Here is a 20,946-nt window from a genome sequence, read left to right as displayed (position 1 = left end):
ACACGTGACTTTTCCTTTCAATCACATATCGTGATGGGAGCTTGAACGTCCGCCGTGAAGCAGTCGGTGTAATATCAACCAGGCTGGCCGCTAAGGCGTGAACCTGCAAAACCCTGCAGTGAGCAGCAGACACGCTGCCGCTGGGCCACTCGGCCATTTGACCGCCTGTGTTTAAAGGTGAATGTGAATGGAGGCGTAGTGAAAGGAGTGTGGGGAGCGGTAGTGTAGCGGTTAGTGCGCTGCGCTATGAACCCGGCGTCCCGGGTTCGATTCCTGCTAACAGCCAATACCGGTGATGGTTATCTGAAGTGGTCCTGGGCATCCCCTAGATCGACTCAGGCTCAATTAATTACCTGGTGCAGTGTGTAAACATTGTCACTGGGGAGACAAAGGTGGCCAGGCGTGGTATTCGCCACCCACCCCCTCGTGTGCCATGCCGGCCTTCATAGGTGCTCGCTAAAAGCACTTGCCCCAGCGGTCTATTAAGACTATACGGGGGATCTTTGTTTAGTCTTTTAGTGAGAGGGTGTAGTTGCAGGAAGGCAGTTGACCGTAGGGGAACACAAAGCATGCAGTCACACTACAGTGAGACGGAAAAAGGAACACACGGATCAGGGCAACAAACGGAGAGACTTCATTGAGACTTTATAGGCGTGCAACGGGCCGTGGGCAGGAGACATCGCTCGGAGGGATGAAGGCCGATGGACGAAAATGATGACAGAATGGCAGCCAAAGGATGGAACACCCTCACGCCCCACACCCCTTGAGACCCTAAAAACTGGCATTTAGTAATGTTTACCAGAGAAAAAGAAATCACTGAATTATAAAAAAAAATGGGAAGTGTCTAGATCCGACCACTGACACGGGCTATCTGAACCAATCACACAAGCTGTCAGAAAAAAGGCAATGTGGAGTTACCGTAACGATGCGGATTTCTATCCCTTTGCTGAACAGCTCATGTAGTAATGTGTTCAAAATATAAACGCGCGCGCACGCTAGTGACACAATCTGTCAGTTGGTGGATGTCCTTTCCTATTCCCGGAACTGTAGATTAATTCTAAAGTGATTTGGGTTGTAGTTGAACACAACCAAAAGACACATTAGACGTAGAGTACATTCGGGTTCTTAAAATATAAATATTTGAATAAACTGTGCCCTTGCCAATATGCTTGGTTTTATGTTACGCAAGTTGGCCATCACTGGCGCGGTTATAGACGTATAATCTTGGCTATTTCTTTTCAGAGATGGTGAATCTTTAGTGAATCTTTAGTCTTTAGTTATTCAATCATTTATTTTCCCCCCCTCTCTTCATGTCGCGTCAATTAAGTCAATCAATTATGGGACCTCCTTTGCCAGTACCAAAATATGAGAATAGGTTTTCCCCTTTTTTCTGGCAACAAAACAGGTGTTAAGATGTTAAAACACCAAACTGAAACTTTTTACAAGGAATCATTTCTGTATTAACCACAATACTTGTGGTCAGAATGCAAAAAAAAACATACTCTTTGAAACTGATTGGGCCAAACCAGAGACAGCTTTCTTTTGAACCTCGTCTCAAAACGGAGTTAGACCAGAGGACGGTCCTCCAGGTGGTCCGAGTCGGTCCTCCAGGTGGTACGTGATGGTCCTCCAGGTGGTCCGAGTTGGATCCTCCAGGCGGTCCGAGTTGATCCTCCAGGTGGTCTGTGACGGTCCTCCAGGTGGTCTGTGACGGTCCTCCAGGTGGTCCGTGACGGTCCTCCAGGTGGTCCGTGACGGTCCTCCAGGTGGTCCGGGACGGTCCTCCAGGTGGTCTGAGATGGTCCTGCAGGTGGTATGGGACGGTCCTCCAGGTGGTCCGAGTCGATCCTCCAGGTGGTCTGTGACGGTCCTCCAGGTGGTCTGTGACGGTCCTCCAGGTGGTCTGTGACGGTCCTGCAGGTGGTCTGGGACGGTCCTCTAAGGTGGTCTGGGACGATCCTCCAGGTGGTCCGTGACGATCCTCCAGGTGGTCTGGGAAGGTCCTCCAGGTGGTCTGAGACGGTCCTCCAGGTGGTTCGAGTCGATCCTCCAGGTGGTCTGTGACGGTCCTCCAGGTGGTCTGTGACGGTCCTCCAGGTGGTCTGTGACGGTCCTGCAGGTGGTCTGGGACGGTCCTCTAAGGTGGTCTGGGACAGTCCTCCAGGTGGTCTGTGACGGTCCTCCAGGTGGTCCGTGACGGTCCTCCAGGTGGTCCGAGACGGTCCTCCAGGTGGTCTGGGACGGTCCTCCAGGTGGTCTATGACGGTTCTCCAGGTGGTCTGGGACGGTCCTGCAGGTGGTCTGGGACGGTCCTCCAGGTGGTCCGTAAAGGTCCTCCAGGTGGTCTGTGATGGTCCTCCAGGTGGTCTGGGACGGTCCTCCAGGTGGTTTGGGACTGTCCTCCAGGTGGTCTGGGACGGTCCTCCAGGTGGTCTATGACGGTTCTCCAGGTGGTCTGGGACGGTCCTGCAGGTGGTCTGGAACGGTCTTCCAGGTGGTCTGGGACGGTCCTCCAGGTGGTCCATGAAGGTCCTCCAGGTGGTTTGTGACGATCCTCCAGGTGGTCTGTGACGGTCCTCCAGGTGGTCTGGGACGGTCCTCCATGTGGTCTGTGACGATCCTCCAGGTGGTCTGGGACAGTCCTCCAGGTGGTCCACAGTGGCTGTGATGCAAACGCAGCTTAATCCGGAAATAATAACAACCTTTATCTCTTTTGTTTCAGACATTAATTCATATTTTACATATGATATTTAATTTATGTAAACTACCCTGATTTAACTTCCCTAACCCTGAGATCTAAATGCTCCCCCCCTCCTACAAAAGTAAAACCTAAGAGTTGCCATGAAAAAAAAGTTTTTATGTTCCGATAATATTAATAATTTTGTATAACTGGTATTTAGAGGGACACGTGAATGCGTGGGGTCTGGGTGATCCGCAGGAAATTCGATCTCACGTGTGGGCAAAGATGCACCAGCGGACAGACCGATTGCCAGTGAAAAACAGCAGCAGTTTTATAATTTCTTTCACATAATTCATGCTTGCCCAATTGCATGTCCTCCAACAGACGAATGAATCCGCAAGTGTTGTTTTTATCAGGAACCCCCCCCCCCCCCCCAACTTTGCCGCCCCCCACCATGGCGTGATTGTGCTGATTGCGCCGTTCTTTGTGTTTTCGTGCGCAAGTGGTCGCACAGTTTCTACCTCACTCCGCTCATGGCCGGCGAAGGATACCAGTTCTTCTGCAAAACCGAGGAGCTCAAGAGGAAGTGGACCAAAAACTTTGAGATGGCGCTGTGAGTGAACTTCTGGCTCTGTCTTGTTCTCGCAACTTAAACTCACTCGACTTTTAGCTCCCCATGTATTTACCTTATCAACACACCGGTCTGAAGCGCACGGAGCGATGACCTGCCGGCCATGTTACGCGAGTGACTTCGTGTAGGCCTTGTTGCGTGGGGGTTGTCTTTCTGGCAGATGATTGGCTGGTGCAGTTGGAGTGTTGATGCAATCCCTAGGCAACAGCTACCTTATGGGGAGCGAATGTTGCGATCTCACGAGGACAGCTCGCATTTACTTCGACTTGTCATCCGTAACCTCTTCTGGCATTTACGATCGTACTACACGAGGACCCTGCTGGATTTATGAGAAATCTTGAGAGCATCTTGTGTTAGCAGACCCTGGGCGCTGCCCATGGGAGGTGAGTGCCACCCCCATTTTTTATCCGAGCAGGCGGTGGGGAGTGTGGGGGGGGGGAAAGATTTGTCCGCAACGATTTCTGGGGTCGACAATTTGTGCGTTTTGTGATCATCTTTTTTTTTGTCCGTTCGTAATGGCAGGTCGAACCTGCGTCCTGGCGGCTACCAGCACGAGTTCCAGATGCACACGTTCGAGAGGGCAACCGAGTGCCACGTGTGCCACATGCTGCTGAAGTGCGTGGGCCGTCCGTGTGAGGCGATCGCGGCGTCGCGAAGTCTTCGTGGTCTGCAGGAACCACGGCGATGCTTAAATGGGATTGGGGGGGGGGGGGATACAGCGGAGGAGTGTAACGGTCAGCGCACTGGGCTTGCAATCCCAGAGCTCGCCGGTTGGCCACGGCAGTTGAAACGATTGTGCAAGTTTATCATTGAACGCCTCCGGTTCTGTCCACCCGGCAGTATAAATTGTTACGCCGCAAGTGGTTGGTCGGTGCGTCGGTGGCTTGTGGTGGTGTAAAGTGTGGGTACTCCCACCTCTACCAACGTGTCTGGCCAACTTTGGAATTGTTGGCCAAAAATACCCTCTAGAGAGGGTCTCCAGAGCTCCCTCGAGCAGAGGCCCTTCTGCCGGCAGTGGTGCACGCAAGGAATTGCAGGGCTGCACCTTTAACTGTTCCCTTTACTTCAAGGCTTGAACCACACTCACATTCACACGTGTTGCGCGACTTTCAGGTGCAGCACCACCATTCTAAATATAAAAAAGCTCATATTTTGTAGATAAGCAGCTGGTAGGTTTTCCGATGAGTCGCCCACCTCCTCCCACCTCCCCAAAGTATGTATGTATGTTGAACTTCTTTCCCATCGTACGAAGCCGACCGTGCTAATCGGAGGTGCAGTTAAATTGTTACAATTTGGTATCGTGATTCGATTTAACAATGTATAGTTTTACCGCCTTGCCAATGACCAACTCGCCTGGAATGTGTCCAGTATTGGATTGGTGACCACCATGCATAGAATCGGTGTTATAGACTGCTCTTGTCAGCAGAGAGCAGTGTAGCTTCGATCCATTGTTGTACTAATCCAACGTCTTGTGCTCCTCACCTTCACTAACCAGCACTGACCAGCGTGGTGATGTATGGCCAAATGACTCCCTACGCTGCGTGGAGAGACCCTCATCCGGCAGTGGGTTGACAAAATGATGTTCACGTGCACGAAACAGCCAGATGATTTAGACGACAAAGCGCCGTGAGTTACCTCCTTGATAATGCCATTTCCGTGTTTCTCCTGCACAGGGGACTGTTTTACCAAGGCTACCAGTGTCAGAAGTGTGGCGCGGAGGCACACAAGGAATGCCTGGACAAGATCATGCAGTGTCAGAGGCCCCTGCCTCCCAGTCCCGGACAGATCCCTTCAGGTATGCCTCGTCCACGAGCTCATTCATACGGTGCCCCTTGTATTGTGTGGCCTATCTGTCCATCTGTCTAGTGTCACCGCTATAACTGAGCGTTGGGTTGGCTTGGTGGCAGCAGTCGTAGTAACACTTGGGGTGTCACGTTGGAGAGATGTTAATTACCTCACCTGGTATACAGGAGGTCGTGGGTTCGATCCCGACTGACGCCTGCTGTATATTTGGAGTTTGCGTGTCTCTCTCCCCGTGGTCACCTGGATTTTTCTCCGGGTTCTCCGTTTTTTCCCTCCACACTTAGAATCATCATACGTTCAGAATATTTAGTTGCTATACATTTCCAAATGATGAGCCACTTCGCTGAGCAATCGTTTGTGGCAAGGTTACTTCTGAAAAAGAGCCATATAGCTCAGAGGGCCTTACCTGGTAAAATAAAAACAAATCTTGTGCCTCGCAGCATATTTTCAATTCTGTGTGTATGCATGTTGAACTTCTTTCGCACCGCACGTAGCCAACCGTGCTGGTCGGAGGTGCACATTCTCACTTGCGCTGTGCTGTGGTCCTCTTTCCTTGCCCACTTGCGTACGCAACTCTGGATCCGCGTACGCACTCCACGGCCATTGCTCTCCGCCGTGGCCCGCCGCAGGGCTGCCCCACGTGCAGGCCGCGCAGGCCTACCAGGGCGCGCCGCTGCCGCCCCTCAAGCTGCAGCCCACGCTGATGCTGTCCTGCGGCGAGATGGTGGAGCTCACGCGAGCAGAGCCCGAGTCCGCCTGGTGGGAGGTGAGGGCACTTGAGTGCGTGCGTGCGTGCGTGGGGTGGGGCGTGTGTGCGTTGGGGAGCGGTGGTTAGCGCGCTGCACTGCGAACCCGGCGACCTGGGTTCGATTCCCGCTCACGGCCACAAACCAGTTGCAGAACCGGTCCTGGGCCTCCCCTAGGTTGACTCAGCCTCAAATGAGTGCCTGGTGCGATGTGAAAAAACATTGCCACTGGGGAAACAAAGGCGGCTGGGACATGGTGCTGGCCACCCATCCCCACGTGTGGGGTCCTGACTAACATAGGTGCTCGCTAACCGCACTTGCCCCAACATTCTGATTTCTCGCCACACAAGCTTGTACTTGTGTGGCCAGAAATCGACCTCTGGTCACCAGTTTTGCATAAACCACTTCGGCAGCGCTCCTCCACGCGTTCATGGCTAACATCAGGTGTGCTTGGCCTCCCCCCAGGCTGACTCAGCCCTAAATTAGTACCTAGGGTGGTGCATAAACATCACCACTAGGGAGACAAAGGCGGTCAGGCATAGCGCTGGCCACACCAACGTCTCGTGAGCCGTGCCAGCCTTCATAGATGCTCTCCAACAAAAGCCTGTGTAGGATATACGTGAGGGATCTTTGGCTGGCTGTCTTTGTGTGTGTGTGCGTGCACACGAGTGTTAGTGTGTTCGTGTGTGTGTGTATGCACATTCGTGATGGCATAGTGGTTAGCGCACTGCACTGCGAACCCAGTGGCATGACTGGCAAAGCCGGATTAAGTTTGATGGGGACCCGGAGCTCTTATATTTACCGGGGACCACTGTTTCGATATTCAGTTCCTTTGCTCAACTATGCCTCACGATGTCAGACGCTCCACTGTGATTTGCCTTGGAAATTCACACAGAGCTGCTCTGCGTGGTGTTAAAGTTTTATTTCAGCGCCAGATGCTCGTGCTGTCAGACTCGGTATGCGTATGGAGGAGATGCTGAGCTCAGGGGCACCCTGTTATAATCCTGCAGGCGTGCAGGATGACGGGAGTAAAGATGAGAGCTATCCCAGGCATGAGGGAAACCAAAGCTTAGCACTGCCATGGGACTCCCATGATATCGAGCCTAACAGCCCCTTTTACTCCTTCCTGCTGCCGAAATGTATGTTGAACTTCTTTCACAACGTGCGCAGCCAACCGTGCTAATCGGAGGTGCGAAATGAATACGGTCTGAATCTCAAATCTTTTACCCTTTTTGTTTATATAATTTAATCCCACTTCCATTCCAATTTTGCAGTCAGTGTAACGTCACGAAGTATCCATTCTGAGCCTTCGCAGAGCTACAACTCCCCACTGCCCTCCCCTACCGCCCTCCCCCATGGTATAGAACGGCCCACAGAAGCGGACATCACAAAACTACTTCTGAGATCTCCTGAAGTGATTTCTGGTCCACACAGTACGGGGGCAGCACTTTCCCGCCTTTCCCTACGGAGAGTAATGTTTGTCGCTTGCAGTCAAACCGATGTTTAATTTATTTTTCTTTTCAGAGCTGGAATTTAGCCAAATGAAGTGCCGAAATAAATTTAATGCGATTGGTCTTTTTTGCACAGACATTGGTGATATCAGACTGCCTCTGCTGGCCTTTGGAATATGGTTTTAACCGCAGGCACCTGCCTGGATTCGAAGGCAGGATCTCAGTGGTGCAAACTCAGCGCTCAAACCTCTGTCCCACCCAGTCAGTGCTGTGTTTAGAAGCTGGCCAAATAAACAGTGACGGCAAACTTTGGAAGTGTACAGCCTTTCAACAACAAAAATACTCAACACATTTGTAAATAACACTTACCCCAACCCCCCCAAAAGGAGAACTATTATAGGTCACGTTCACAGGCAATTGCCCTTATTTATAGAACGAAAATGGAGAGGCCAGAGACGTGAGACCAGAAACGTCACCTATTATACACTTTTGCTTTTAAGGCCATAGAGTTATTGAAGAATGTTTTGTCTTTTTTGTTATTTATGCTTGTGCACCACTATCACCGATTAACGCATTTCACTTTTGAAAGTTTATCGTGTACGTGTGTCGGAAAGTTGCAAGTTCAAATCTTGATTGGCGATGCACTTAGTCGTTTGAAGGTCGATTAAGTGGGTTTCACTTTTACATATGGCCACATTAGCATGAACGTGAAGAGTCTCATCAAACCTCGGCGGCTAAGCAGGCATGAGCCTGGTTCGTACTTGTACAGGAGATTGCCTCGGAAATACTACAGGTGTTTTAGGTTCACACTGCAAAGTGGCCAATAGATACGGGTCTAGCAATGCCTTATCCTAATCTGTCTGAGCAGAACTTTTAAAGCGGATAGCCCTTCGTCCGTCTGGGTTTTCTCCAGATGCTCTGGTTTCCTTTCTGCACGCGACTAGATTTTTATTTGTTTAGTTTTTTTTTAGCAGGGGGAAGAGGGGTAGACTAACACAGGCCAGAGGCGACATGATGGCATGAGAGGAAGTGTATGTGATGCCTGATTACGTTCAGCCCCCCAGCTGTCTGTCACCCCCCCCAACTACGACCAGCCAAAACCCCTCCTTATCAATCCCTCTTGTTTTACTGCATCAAAACCACAACATTTACAATAACCCACATGCTTTTTAAAATGAGTATCATGCTACGTGCAATTTACATTTTTTTTTATAATTGCTGTAAAGAGCCTTTACCAGGCATCTGCATATAAAGCGGCTTTACCATGGCCTTTACCAAGGCGCTTTATATGAATCTCATTAAGATAAGATGAGGAAGCACTGGCTAACAAGCAAACGCATGGATTATTTAATGCCTCCTTTGTATTGATCTTCTTTGGTGTGCTGGGCCCCTGCTGTGTGCTGTGCAGGGGCGGTCACTCATGTCCCATCAAGTCGGCTTCTTCCCCCGGGACTTTGTGAAGCCGGTGGTGAGTTCAGAATCAGAAACTTTGTTTAAGATTGGAGGAATCTGATGAGCTATTAAGCTCTTTTTCACACGTGTCCAGCAGTTTCACGGATTGTCCAAGGTTGCTCACGGATTCCATTCAACGTGCAGTGTTTGTATATATATTTTTAAAATTAAAGAATAAAAAATTATTCATGTTAATTGTGTAAATGTTACTTCAATCATCAATTATTTAAATAGATATAATTACGTATTATTACTGATTAATTATTAATTAAAATGAATGATCGATTAGTATGCATATTAATTACAACTATGCATACGATTATCATACAGAATAGTTATTCCAATAACGTAAATTTAAGCAATTAATTAATATATTATCGCATAAATCAGGCGTTATTATTGGTTTTCACGTTGTATAGCGGTATGTATTATCAATCGTGATAATATCAATGATTCTCGCTTTCAACATTTACTGATTTTGACTTGATAAATTAGTGGCAATTATGCCAGGTCTCAGAATTCAGATCTCACCGCAGGATACAGTTCTCAAAATTGAGAAATACGATGCATAAGTTCGGAAAGAAGCATTCACAACCCTCTTTTGATCTAAACAACTTTAATATCAACTTACATTGACATCCAAAAATACTTTCCAGAGTAGAACTGCAGTACACATGCAAATATACGTACTCATCACTTCGTACTAAATGGTTAGAAAAGCATCAATGATCAAATCTCAAGATCATGTGATAAAAAAAATCAACAAGGCTAACATCTCATGGTAACGCGACAATACACAATTCGTTTGTTATGATGTGTAATGCGTGTAAGCTGAGATTCTTCAATTCTCCCAGACAAAGCTTGGCCTGCAACCTGTACAAGGTACAGTTAAAATGGTGAGTGAAAGTAAAGCTAATGTCCCATCTTCTGTCTTCTCTCTCCCCGAAAAATACTTTTGAGTCCCACAAGGATGTGCTGAATGTTAGGCTCAATCCACAGCCGGAGTGCGCTACGGCCCATTTAGCCATCAGCTGCTCTGCCACACGTTCGCGGGTTATCTGCGCATTGGCTAGATTTACAGCTGGAACACTGGCTTTTGGAGTGGCTTGGTTTGCAAGCACCCATTGTTGCTCATGCCCGGAGGTCAGCGGCGTGCAGGCAGCTGCAGTTCCTGGCGGAGACTGCACGTGACAATTCTGACACACCTCCAGCCTCTTCACACCTCTTACAATGTCAAGTCAGGTGGACGAGACAACAATATAGCTTTTCCCCCCTAATCGCTTGGACAATATTTCCTTGCACACTCAAAATTGGCGTGTAACTCAGGTCTCCACTTAGGGAGGTTGCATTTATGCCGCAACAAACGTTTGTCAACAATTCTCTGACACCTCTTAGCTTGGTGCAGTATTATATAGAAGATCCCTTGGCACAGCAACAGCAGGATACTCAGAATCCCTGCATGAGGGAGAGCAGTATAAGGCCACCGGAGATTCTTTATCAACACGTTTCCTCGACCACGTGATGTATCATCACACAAACTTTGCGAAGTCCTTGACTCTTCAAGTGACTCAAAATGTGAATGAAAAATATAAAACAAAAAACTTGGCTACTTTCAGAGACACTTGGCGTCTCCCTTAGCAAGAACTCATCCCTTTAGCTTCTAGGAGCCTTTGCCTCTGCAACGCTCAAATGTATTTAGCCAGTTGCGAGGGCTACCCCGGAGCCTGATTTGTGAGGTTCTGTACGTTGTTTATATAGGAATTTCTACCTCGTTTAATTAATTCCCCAAGTCGCATCAAAGCCCAAAGCTCCTCCTACTACTTGACACCCCTCGAGCATCCAGCGGTTGAGCCTTTGTGTTCAACCCTGCTCATTGGCTCTGCAGACATCCCGGTGGTGGTGCCTGATGTCATGAACTCTGCGCCCCGACTTCCTCCCTTCCTCTCTGGGTGTTCTCGACTGTGGTTGTGCCCTCTGCTGTTGGGGCTGGTTTGCCGAGTCCCTCTGGAGACGGCTGAGTATTTCTACTCCCAAACAGATGCTGGGCCACTAATCCCATCTAAATAAGGGTGTTGTCCTTTTTGCTGCGGCCTGCCATTGATCTTTCTCCCGGTCCCCCTCCACTGTATGGGTTGGGTTAATTCTTGGGAAGCAAAATCAACGATGGTGATTCTTAAGATGCCCACATTATCAAAGCCTGCTTGTTTTTCCATTTTCTCAGGATAATGCTTATTGGGTGTTTCCCTTCTGGGTTTTCAACTCTCTGAACGCAATGAATTCACGTATTCATGTCTACAAGGAACTATGACATTAAACATGGACATCACATTTAAAATAACAATTTGGCAAAGGCAAGTATACAACAGCACCAGTACAGTCATGTGATACCTCACTATGTGGCTGCATGAAGCCAAGAGCTCGTTAACCATTGAGTCAAGCAAGTAAATGCTTGCACGCTGAGTACTGTTGTGTGTTTGTGTTGCAGGTAAACCGACCGACGGAACCTTCGAAAAGCGAGTTTCATTACTTTGCCTGGTATGTGCTTGCATCGCTTAAAACGAATCATACCAATACCACGGCCGTCGCCATGAGGTCACACATTCTTCCCAGGTGCCGTCGGCGGAGTCTGGAACTCCCCCCACCCCCCAGCCATCCGTGCTCTCGACTCCCCGCCCCTGCCTTTGTTTATTTATTTATTTATTCCTTTCATTGCGACTCAACGCCAGCCCAGTACTAAGCACCGGTCACAATACGGGGGGGGGGGGGGGTGGAGGTGGGGGGGGGACAGGGACTCCGAGAGCAAAAACCCCAAGACCAGCGTGCAAGGGGCTTCACGAAGGGTTGGGGGGGGGTGACATTCGGGCCGTCCACCCCACCCAGGTGGGGGGCCGCAAGTGAAAACGCGAAAAGGCTTCGATGGAGAGGGAAGGAGGAGGGGCGGGGCAAGTCAAGTTTAACTAACACATTGTGGGGGGCAAGTCAAGTTTAACTAACACAGTGGGGGGAACAAGTCAAGTTTAACTAACACAGTGGGGGGCACAAGTCAAGTTTAACTAACACAGTGGGGGGCACAAGTCAAGTTTATTAGCACAGTGGGGGGCAAGTCAAGTTTAACTAACACAGTGGGGCACAAATCAAGTTTAACTAACACAGTGGCGGGGGGGGTAGACTCCCCCTGCCCCATCATGGGACCTCTCTGGCCAGGATCAAAATATAGGAATAGGTTTTACCCTTTCTGGCGATAAAACAGTTGTGTTAAGATGTTAAAGCGCCAAACTGAAAGCTTTTGGAAGAAATCATGCCTTGCATTAACCACATGTACAGTGTGATTTTGTACATTTGCCCACTGACAAAGAAATGATCAGTCTATAATTTTAATGGTAGGTTTATTTGAACAGTGAGAGACAGAATAACAACAACAAAATCCAAAAAAACGCATGTCAAAAATGTTATAACTTCATTTGCATTTTTATGAGGGAAATAAGTATTTGACCCCCTCTCAATCAGAAAGATGTCTGGCTCCCAGGTGTCTTTTATACAGGTAACGAGCTTAGATTAGGAGCACACTCTTAAAGGGAGTGCTCCTAATCTCAGCTTGTTACCTGTATAAAAGGCACCTGTTTACAGAAGCAATCAATCAGATTCCAAACTCTCCACCATGGCCAAGACCAAAGAGCTCTCCAAGGATGTCAGGGACAAGATTGTAGACCTACACAAGGTTGGAATGGGCTACAAGACCATTGCCAAGCAGCTTTGTGAGAAGGTGACAACAGTTTGCGCGATTATTCGCAAATGGAAGAAACACAAAAGAACTGTCAATCTCCGTCGGCCTGGGGCTCTATGCAAGATCTCACCTCGTGGAGTTGCAATGATCATGCGAACGGTGAGGAATCAGCCCAGAACTACACGAGAGGATCTTGTCAATGATCTCAAGGCAGCTGGGACCATAGTCACCAAGAAAACAATTGGTAACACACTACACCGTGAAGGACTGAAATCCTGCAGCGCCCGCAAGGTCCCCCTGCTCAAGAAAGCACATATACATGCCCGTCTGAAGTTTGCCAATGAACATCTGAATGATTCAGAGGACAACTGGGTGAAAGTGTTGTGGTCAGATGAGACCAAAATAGAGCTCTTTGGCATCAACTCAACTCGCCGTGTTTGGAGGAGGAGGAATGCTGCCTATGACCCCAAGAACACCATCCCCACCGTCAAACATGGAGGTGGAAACATTATGCTTTGGGGGTGTATTTCTGCTAAGGGGACAGGACAACTTCACCGCATCAAAGGGACGATGGACGGGGCCATGTACCGTCAAATCTAGGGTGAGAACCTCCTTCCCTCAGCCAGGGCATTGAAAATGGGTCGTGGATGGGTATTCCAGCATGACAATGACCCAAAACACACGGCCAAGGCAACAAAGGAGTGGCTCAAGAAGAAGCACATTAAGGTCCTGGAGTGGCCTAGCCAGTCTCCAGACCTTAATCCCATAGAAAATATGTAGTGGGAGCCGAAGGTTCGAGTTGCTAAATGTTATCCTCGAAACCTTAATGACTTGTAGAAGATCTGCAAAGAGGAGTGGGACAAAATCCCTCCTGAGATGTGTGCAAACCTGGTGGCCAACTTCAAGAAACGTCTGACCTCTGTGATTGCCAACAAGAGTTTTGCCACCGAGTACTAAGTCATGTTTTGCAGAGGAGTCAAATACTTATTTCCCTCATTATAATGCAAATCAATTTATAACAATTTTGACGTGCGTTTTTCTGGATTTTTTTGTTATTATTCTGTCTCTCACTGTTCAAATAAACCTACCATAAAAAATATAGACTCATCATTTCTTTGTCAGTGGGCAAACGTACAAAATCAACAGGGGATCAAATACTTTTTTCCCTCACTGTACTTGTGGTGAACATGCAAACAAAAAACATGCTCTGGTCGTTTATGCATCGCCTTTGAAACTGATTTGTCCACACCAGAGACAGCTTTCTTCGTCACAAACAGTGTTCGACCTGTGGACCAAGTGTTTTATTGCCAGAAAGGATTAAACCTATTCCCATCCCCTGCCCCTGTTAAAATCCAAGCTCAAGAACGTCCTTTTATCCTCTGCCAATGACTGGGCGTCTTCAGATGTGGTTGCATTTCTGCGTTGCATAAATCCCCACGTTGTTTTGTATGAGAGGTCCCGGACACGACGCGCCGGTGAGGCTGCGCCGTTTGACCTTACTTCACCACGCCGGTCATTGTAGCTTACCAAAGGGGTAGTCGGTTAACCAGTTCATATTTCACTCTCCGCTGACGTTAGTCCCAGAGGGCGATGAAACTCGGGTAGCTGGGTTAATAGCGCAGTGCATGAACCACTGAAATTCCACTCCCCTACAGCATAAAATATCCATTCTTCTTTTTACACAATTTACTGATTCTCTACACGTTTTCTCGGCTCGTCTTCTATCTGTCACCTTTCATGCATTTACTCTGTCTTCTAAATATGTAAATATATGTTATATGCATCAATTATATCTGTGTGTGTGTGGGGAGTGGTGGTGAAGCAGTTAGCGCGCTGCGCTACGAACCCGGCGACCCAAGTTCGTTTCCTGCTCATGGCCAACACCGGTGACGATTATCTGAACCGGTCCTGGGCCTCCCCTGGGTCAACTCAGCCTCAAATGAGTACCTAGTGTAGCGGTGTGGAGTAAACATCGCCGCTGGGGAGACAAAGACAGCCGGGAATATTGCTGGTCACCTACCCCCTCGTGTGCCATCCCGGCCTTCATAGGTGCTCGCTAACAGCACTTGCCCCAAAAGTCTGCTAAGGCTACACGGGGGATTTTTGTCTTTTTATATCAGCTTTTGTCTTCGCATATTCAGTTTGTAAACTATCCTTGACTATATTAGCGTCACGAATGGGTCACTGCACCAAGGCTTTTGTCTTCTGTCTCCTTGTAAAATGACGTCGTCTCTAGGGTTACCCCCTCTGTTTGAAAATATAAACCAACGTACAACGACTGCTGAGGATGGAATATTCTGAGAGCCATTGGCAAGGCATGTGAATAGGACCTGAGTATCGGTTGTTATTGTTATTATTAAAACATTTATTTACCCAGAAAAGCCTCGCTGAAGCGCAAGTCTCTTTTTGTAAGGAGGGGTTCCTGGTTGGTTTCGAATTATGTTTTTTTTCCAGTTGAGTGGATGTCGAAGATCCCGCGATGCCATTCGAGAAAGAGTAGGCCATTGCGTGCTTGAGTCTGTCCAAATTTTCCAAACTTATAATGTGACCCGCAAAAACATTCAGTTGGCGTTTACACACAGCAGCAGCCGCCCCCCTTCTGTGACAACTACTGTAGACCGTAGCTGTGCATCACGGCACCTTCCTTAGTGATAGCCCTGCGCTGTAAGAATGACGCGAATACCAACAGCACTTGTCCCAATATTCTGTTACGTATGCAAGTTGAACTTCTTTTGAACCGTACTTAGCCAACCGCGCTAATCGGAGGTGCGGGGAAGGACAACAAACCAAAAACACAAAAAGAAGTTTTAAAGAAATTAGTTCATCACTCTAGATTATTTAAAAGTGCACAGCTCCAGTGGGTTCCTAATATCAGAAGGAAGAGCGTTCCAGACGGCCGCAGAAAGCGCGCGATGCGGTTGCCCGTCTTTGTTCGATGGCCAGCCAAAAGCCGCTGCTGCGACGATGACCGGAGTTCGCGTGATGATGGTTCGAGTTCCTTGACGAGATCAGCGTGGTTCCGTGGTTCATTTGCACCAAGCGCTTTGTGTGTAGCATGACAGCGATGCGCTTCTCACGCTCCCAGGTTCGTGGGCACCATGGACCGCGAGCAGGCCAACCAGCAGCTGAGGAAGCGGAGCAACGGCACCTACCTGATCCGCGAGCGGCCCGACGGGCCCGGCGAGTACGCCATCAGCATATGGTGCGTCGCGCCGAAACCGTGGAAAAGAGCCTACCCCCCCACCCCCCACCACTCCCGCAACACGATCACGTTGATTAGCGCCGTTTGAACGGGCGTCCCTCGTTATGCGCGTTCCGCAGCGAAATGCGTCACGCGACGCCGACGGATAAACACTTTTGGCGGGGGGGGGGGGGGGGGGGATCCAATGTGGGCGGCTCCAGGACCCGTCGTAGTCAATTTTGTTTTGAACAACGGCACCTTCATCGTGTGCAACAATCGAGACAAAATGTAGTGGCTTGATTCGTGATTTTATTTGACTTCGGTTTTTGTCGTGGCCACGGGTTGAGCGACGTGGAGTTGCTCCGCCACCGTCCCGGGTGTTCGCGGTTTTGCTGTGCGGCTCTCTGACGCGTTTTGGGATTTGTTGCGCTGCGCCAATCGGCACGACGTCCCGACATTTTGCTCCACTTGCCGGGAGCTTCTTCAGGAACTGAATTCGCGCTTCGACCTGTAAGAGTTCTGAATGCAAACACCATCTCATGACATGCCACTGGTAGCTCGATTGAAATAAGGTTTTGTAGAAGCTTCCATGCAGAACTTTGGGTGTTTAATTTTTTTTTCCTTCTCCCGTACCTCCGATTAGCACGATTGGCTATTCACTGTGCGAAAAAGAAGTTCAACATGCATAGATACCTTATTTAACGGGGAATGATGGTCAGAAAGTGATGGCAGGATTGGTAGATCCAACGTGAAGGGGTTCCAACCGCTCCAAATGAGGTGGAACACTCCAAATGTGGGTCACACTTGCCTACGTCTTCAAGAGCATTTCCTAATAGGTTGGGCCATGCCACATTTCACAGGAATTACTTTTCACCAATAGGCTTACAAGTTGGATGGATGACAAGGGGAGGAAAGGGAGCTTGAACATACGTTGTTGTTTACCCAAAAATAACGCTTGCTTTCGTTTCTAAAACAGCTTTAACAACGAAGTGAAGCATATCAAAATCATCATTAAGGACGGGTGGCACCACATCACTGAGCACAGGAGATTCCGGGGCCTCGTGGTGAGTAGCATTCATTATGGAGCAGGTAAAACCCAGTGTTACATGCCAAGCTTACAGCCGTTTCATTCGGCGATATGTGCACTCATTATCCTCGCCGGGTCCACAGCTACAACATCAGAATATTTATGTTCCCAATCAGAATATTTATTTATGCTGGAGGAATCCAATGATCTATAAAGCTCTTTTTTACATGCCAGTCGTGGGCCAACGTTGACATGTGGTTCCAAACGCTGGACTAATGTTGGCCCCGCATTCCAAGCATGCCGGGTTATTAGATAGATAGATCCTTTATTGTCATTGTCAGCAGTACAACGACATTTAAAGTGGTCACCATTATTCATTTGAAACGTCAGTGTCATTATTTGTTCATCAATGCTGTATTTCCATATTATTATTGTTACAACACGTACATGTACTGTCCGTTTTTGTCAATCAACTGCTGGATGACACTGGAGCTGATAGACAGAGGGCAAAGCCCACTACCGGTGGTTACTCGTGCCCAATGAGCATGCAATGAAGCATTGACACTGGAAATGGAGACATTTAATCTGGCCGGTGTGAATGAGTAGGCGAATCACCACTCCCATTAGCTACGCCAGGGGTCGGCAACCGGCAGCTCCAGAGCCGCATGCGGCTGGCTCTGGACTGGCTATGTGACGTTAATTATTAATAAGGCCTCACCGTCTCATATTCACCACGTGCATTGGCGGCTCTTGAAATATTGAGTTAATTTTCTTTATACCGAATTCGGAAGAAAACAATGGCACTTCTTATTTTGCTTGCCGACTCCTGAGCTTAAAAAGATCACACTGCCTGCTGTGGCAATAGAAGGCTGGCTGGCTCCTCACCGCCACCTACCGGAGTGCGCTTGTAAGTGCGCGCCTGTAGTCGGAGTTAAGCGAAAAACACGATGAGCAAGCAATTCAAAAAGTAAAAAAAATAACACATGGGGTGGACTACGGCTGGAGCTGCAGTGGTTCACGCACAGTGCCGTGAAGACAGCCACTTGAGTTTGATTCCTGGCACACAGCGACGATCGATATCTAAACCGGTCCTGAGCCTCCAATAAGTAAACTCGGCCTCGAATGAGTACCTCGAGTGGTGGGAGAAATAAAAAAAACACACACCGGCGCACCGAGGCTAAAAAGGCAGTCGGTCAAAAGCTACGTGTGGCGGTGGGCGGTCGACCTTCGTGTGTGGCGCAGGAGCTGATCGAGTACTACCAGTCGCACTCGCTCAAGGAGGGCTTCCGTGCCCTCGACACGACGCTGCAGCACCCCTTCAACGAGCGGGAGCCGTCGCGCGCCGTGACTCGCGGGAACTCCGCCAACAGCGGTGAGCCGGCGAGCCACCGCCGTCGCCCCGGGAGCCGCTGTCTCGTCCAAGCCTGTTGTCCGGCACGATGTCCCGACGTTTCGCCGCCGACGTGCCGGGAGCTTCTTCGGGGAAGTGAACTTGGCAGCCAGTTTTCAGCGGCAGTCGCCAGGAGTATGAGAATCATAGTCGGCATTTATACTGGAGGAATCCGATGAGCAGTAAAGCTCTTCACAGATTAACAGTAGGGGCACGGGGTCAGAACGTTACGACACACAACAATACAAAAACACGATAAGAATGAAAGTGCAGAAAATGTAAACAAAGATTAAACTTAAATATTTTTCTTGATCTTTACCAGTAAAGGCCATTGAGCTATTCGCGTATTGTTTCAGAAGCGACCTGGCCACAAATTCTAGCTCAGCAAGTGAGTTGCCTCGTTCATTTCCTGTAGAAGCTCCCAAACACACGGAGTGAATTGTCTGACGGTGTGCCGAACGACGCGCGGCACAACCCGGAGGCACACCGCAAAGCTACACAGCACAACCGCGAACAATCGCATTTGCTAATGCCTGCTGTATTAACCTGATGCTCCATAGGGGTGGAATGGTAGCGCAGTGGTCCACTTAGCGCTTTAAAACCTGGATTTGATTCCTGGCCATGGCGGACGTCAGTGGCGAGTGATTTCTGAGCTGGTCCTGGGCATCATCATCATTTCACCACCCAGCATTGTCAAGCGTGGTGAGCTGTGGCCAAGACAACTCCCCACGACTGACACTGCGTGGCGAGGCCTTTATCCAGTGGTGAAGGGGGCAAGAAATATATTAAAAGTCCATAACGGTGCTTAACAAACCTCTATAAAATATTTTCTTTGTTTCAAACGGGGAACCCCATTGGTAGCGAGGAGCACTCTTTTCAGTAACATCTGGCAGACAAGTGGCGATGTTTACTATACACCACACCAGGTACTCGTTTTAGGCTGAGTCGACCTAGGGGAGGCCCAGGACCAGTTCAGATAATCGTCATTGGTGTTGGCCATGAGTGGAAAACGAACTCGGGTCGCCGGGTTCGTAGCGCAGTACCCGAACCGATACACGACCGCTACCAAAGGAACACATGCACGCACACATACACGCACACGGATTGCACGCATTCACAGACACAGCTTTTTCATTATTTCTAAGCAGTGACTGCGTGCGCAGCCGAGTGGCCAGTGACACCTGCGTCTTTCTCTCTCCGTGTGTCCCTGATCCCGTAAGCCGGTCACGTCAGTGCTAGCTTCTCCCTGCTCAACTCCCAGAATTTCAGTTTTGTCCCTCCGTCGGCCGCGCCGTTCTGGTCAGGTACAGATAAATCCCAGAGGGTGCAGCTACGGCTGTTCACAGCAAAACCTCACCCCCCCTCCGCCCCACACCCCATACCTCCAGTGTCCTCGTTTCATCCTGGGCATGAAGCCAATACCACGCTCTTGCATCTGCATGCGCCATACGGACGTGCTGCATGACTTTCCACCCCCTGTGCATGTGTGCGTGAGTGCAACACGGCCCATTGTTCTCTGCAGACCCCTGGGTCTGTCATCTCAGTTAGAATTCAATATGCCATCGAAATGAATAATATACGCTCAGGCCATTGTTGCCATTGCTATCGCGTGAGCATGTTGTTGCGACTGCATGTTGCGCATCGTTTCATTAAGCAGATGGGAATGCTGTTTTGGTTTCGTATTGGTAACACTCTTGTGGTGACTGGAGTTCATTATTTAGGCCTTTTGTTTGTGACGGCTTAGGACGAAGGCGTCAATGTCAACCGAGTTCAATGCTTTAGCGTAGTCTACAAAGGCCAGGCTCATTGGTGATCGAAATTCATTGGTCTTTTCCAGAATCTGATTCATATAGTCTGGCTTGTCACCCGTGTTTGGTGGGCCTCTGAATTTTGTATGTAAACAATTTGTTTATGTAGGATAAGAGGCTAACGGGGTCCGTGGTTTTATCACCTGAACGCTATATGAGGTGGGTAGAGGGTCATTATGAACCACTTTAAGTTCTTGTATTTTCCTAATTTTATTTAACAATTATGTAGTGCAAACGTTTTAGACGTTTTTTGGGGGGGTTGAGCCGAGTGTCGTTCGGAATGATGGTCCCGACGTTTCACTCTACATGCCGGAAGCTTCTTCAGGATTGGGGTTATACTCGGTACAACCCACAAAACACATCGGAGAGCTGTACAGCACAACTGCGAAAACCTCTGCATCAGTCCAAACATCCATGTCCACGGGGTAGTGGTTGGCACATTGACAACGCTTGAGACGTTTCTTGGCTGCACGTGTAACAGGCACGTATTTATTCACTCCCCTACGATTTGATGAATCGCCACGATTTAGAAGTTATGATTCTGCTCAAGAATACATTTGTATTTTTAAACACCGTGGTAAAAGTAGCACCTCTAGTGGCTGCAAGATTCTTGAGCACTCATTTACATAATCTATACGCCTTAAAACAATCATCAGTTTTCACTTGCATGATTCGATGCATGTATCGGGAGCATTAGAATTGATTATAATCGTCCAATAGATTACCATCATCATTACATGCCTAATATTTAAGCGACTGGCAGTATCTGTCGGCATTCATTACATCCGGTTTCATCAGCCCGGTATTTTCCAACAGCAGCTAAGAAGGGTCGCGCCTGATCAGGCTACGTTTTGGTGACCACCTGAAGTTCGGAAACAATATTTACCTGGATCCCGCTCGTTGTCGATTCAGTTTCAGTCTATTTTGAAGTAGCCTGCGAGCTAAGAAGCTCTCAAGTCAGGTGTCATCAATAAAAACCACGCTCATCGTTTCCGTGACAGACATAACACATCAGGGAAACAGAAATGAATAATACAGGGAAGAGGTAAGAAA

The 20,946-nt window shown here is 48.7% G+C and overlaps 1 protein-coding gene across 13 annotated transcripts in view; it reads left to right on the top strand.

Annotated features, from left to right (window-relative positions):
• Nucleotides 1-20,946, top strand: part of LOC116953091 (guanine nucleotide exchange factor VAV2-like) — a 232,420-nt gene that overhangs the window by 200,621 nt on the left and 10,853 nt on the right. For 10 of the 13 annotated variants that reach the window (XM_032972920.2, XM_032972932.2, XM_032972931.2 and 7 more), the window contains 11 exons: nt 3,184-3,293; nt 3,834-3,926; nt 4,985-5,106; nt 5,744-5,880; nt 8,720-8,779; nt 9,618-9,659; nt 11,249-11,298; nt 15,573-15,689; nt 16,645-16,732; nt 17,938-18,067; nt 19,306-19,389. In XM_032972920.2, coding sequence (XP_032828811.1) covers nt 3,184-3,293; nt 3,834-3,926; nt 4,985-5,106; nt 5,744-5,880; nt 8,720-8,779; nt 9,618-9,659; nt 11,249-11,298; nt 15,573-15,689; nt 16,645-16,732; nt 17,938-18,067; nt 19,306-19,389 — 1,033 coding nt within the window. The remainder of the gene's footprint in view (nt 1-3,183; nt 3,294-3,833; nt 3,927-4,984; nt 5,107-5,743; nt 5,881-8,719; nt 8,780-9,617; nt 9,660-11,248; nt 11,299-15,572; nt 15,690-16,644; nt 16,733-17,937; nt 18,068-19,305; nt 19,390-20,946) is intronic. The other 3 variants (XM_076074863.1, XM_032972930.2, XM_032972925.2) reach the window with 2 other exon arrangements.

This window comes from Petromyzon marinus, chromosome 50 (assembly GCF_048934315.1).
Source record: "Petromyzon marinus isolate PM22_M1 ecotype Great Lakes invasive population chromosome 50, UKy_Petmar_22M1.pri1.0, whole genome shotgun sequence".
In the NCBI taxonomy this organism is placed as follows: Eukaryota; Metazoa; Chordata; class Hyperoartia; order Petromyzontiformes; family Petromyzontidae; genus Petromyzon; species Petromyzon marinus.
The sequence above is the reverse complement of the archived record's forward strand: the minus strand, read 5'-3'. Positions and strand labels throughout refer to the sequence as shown.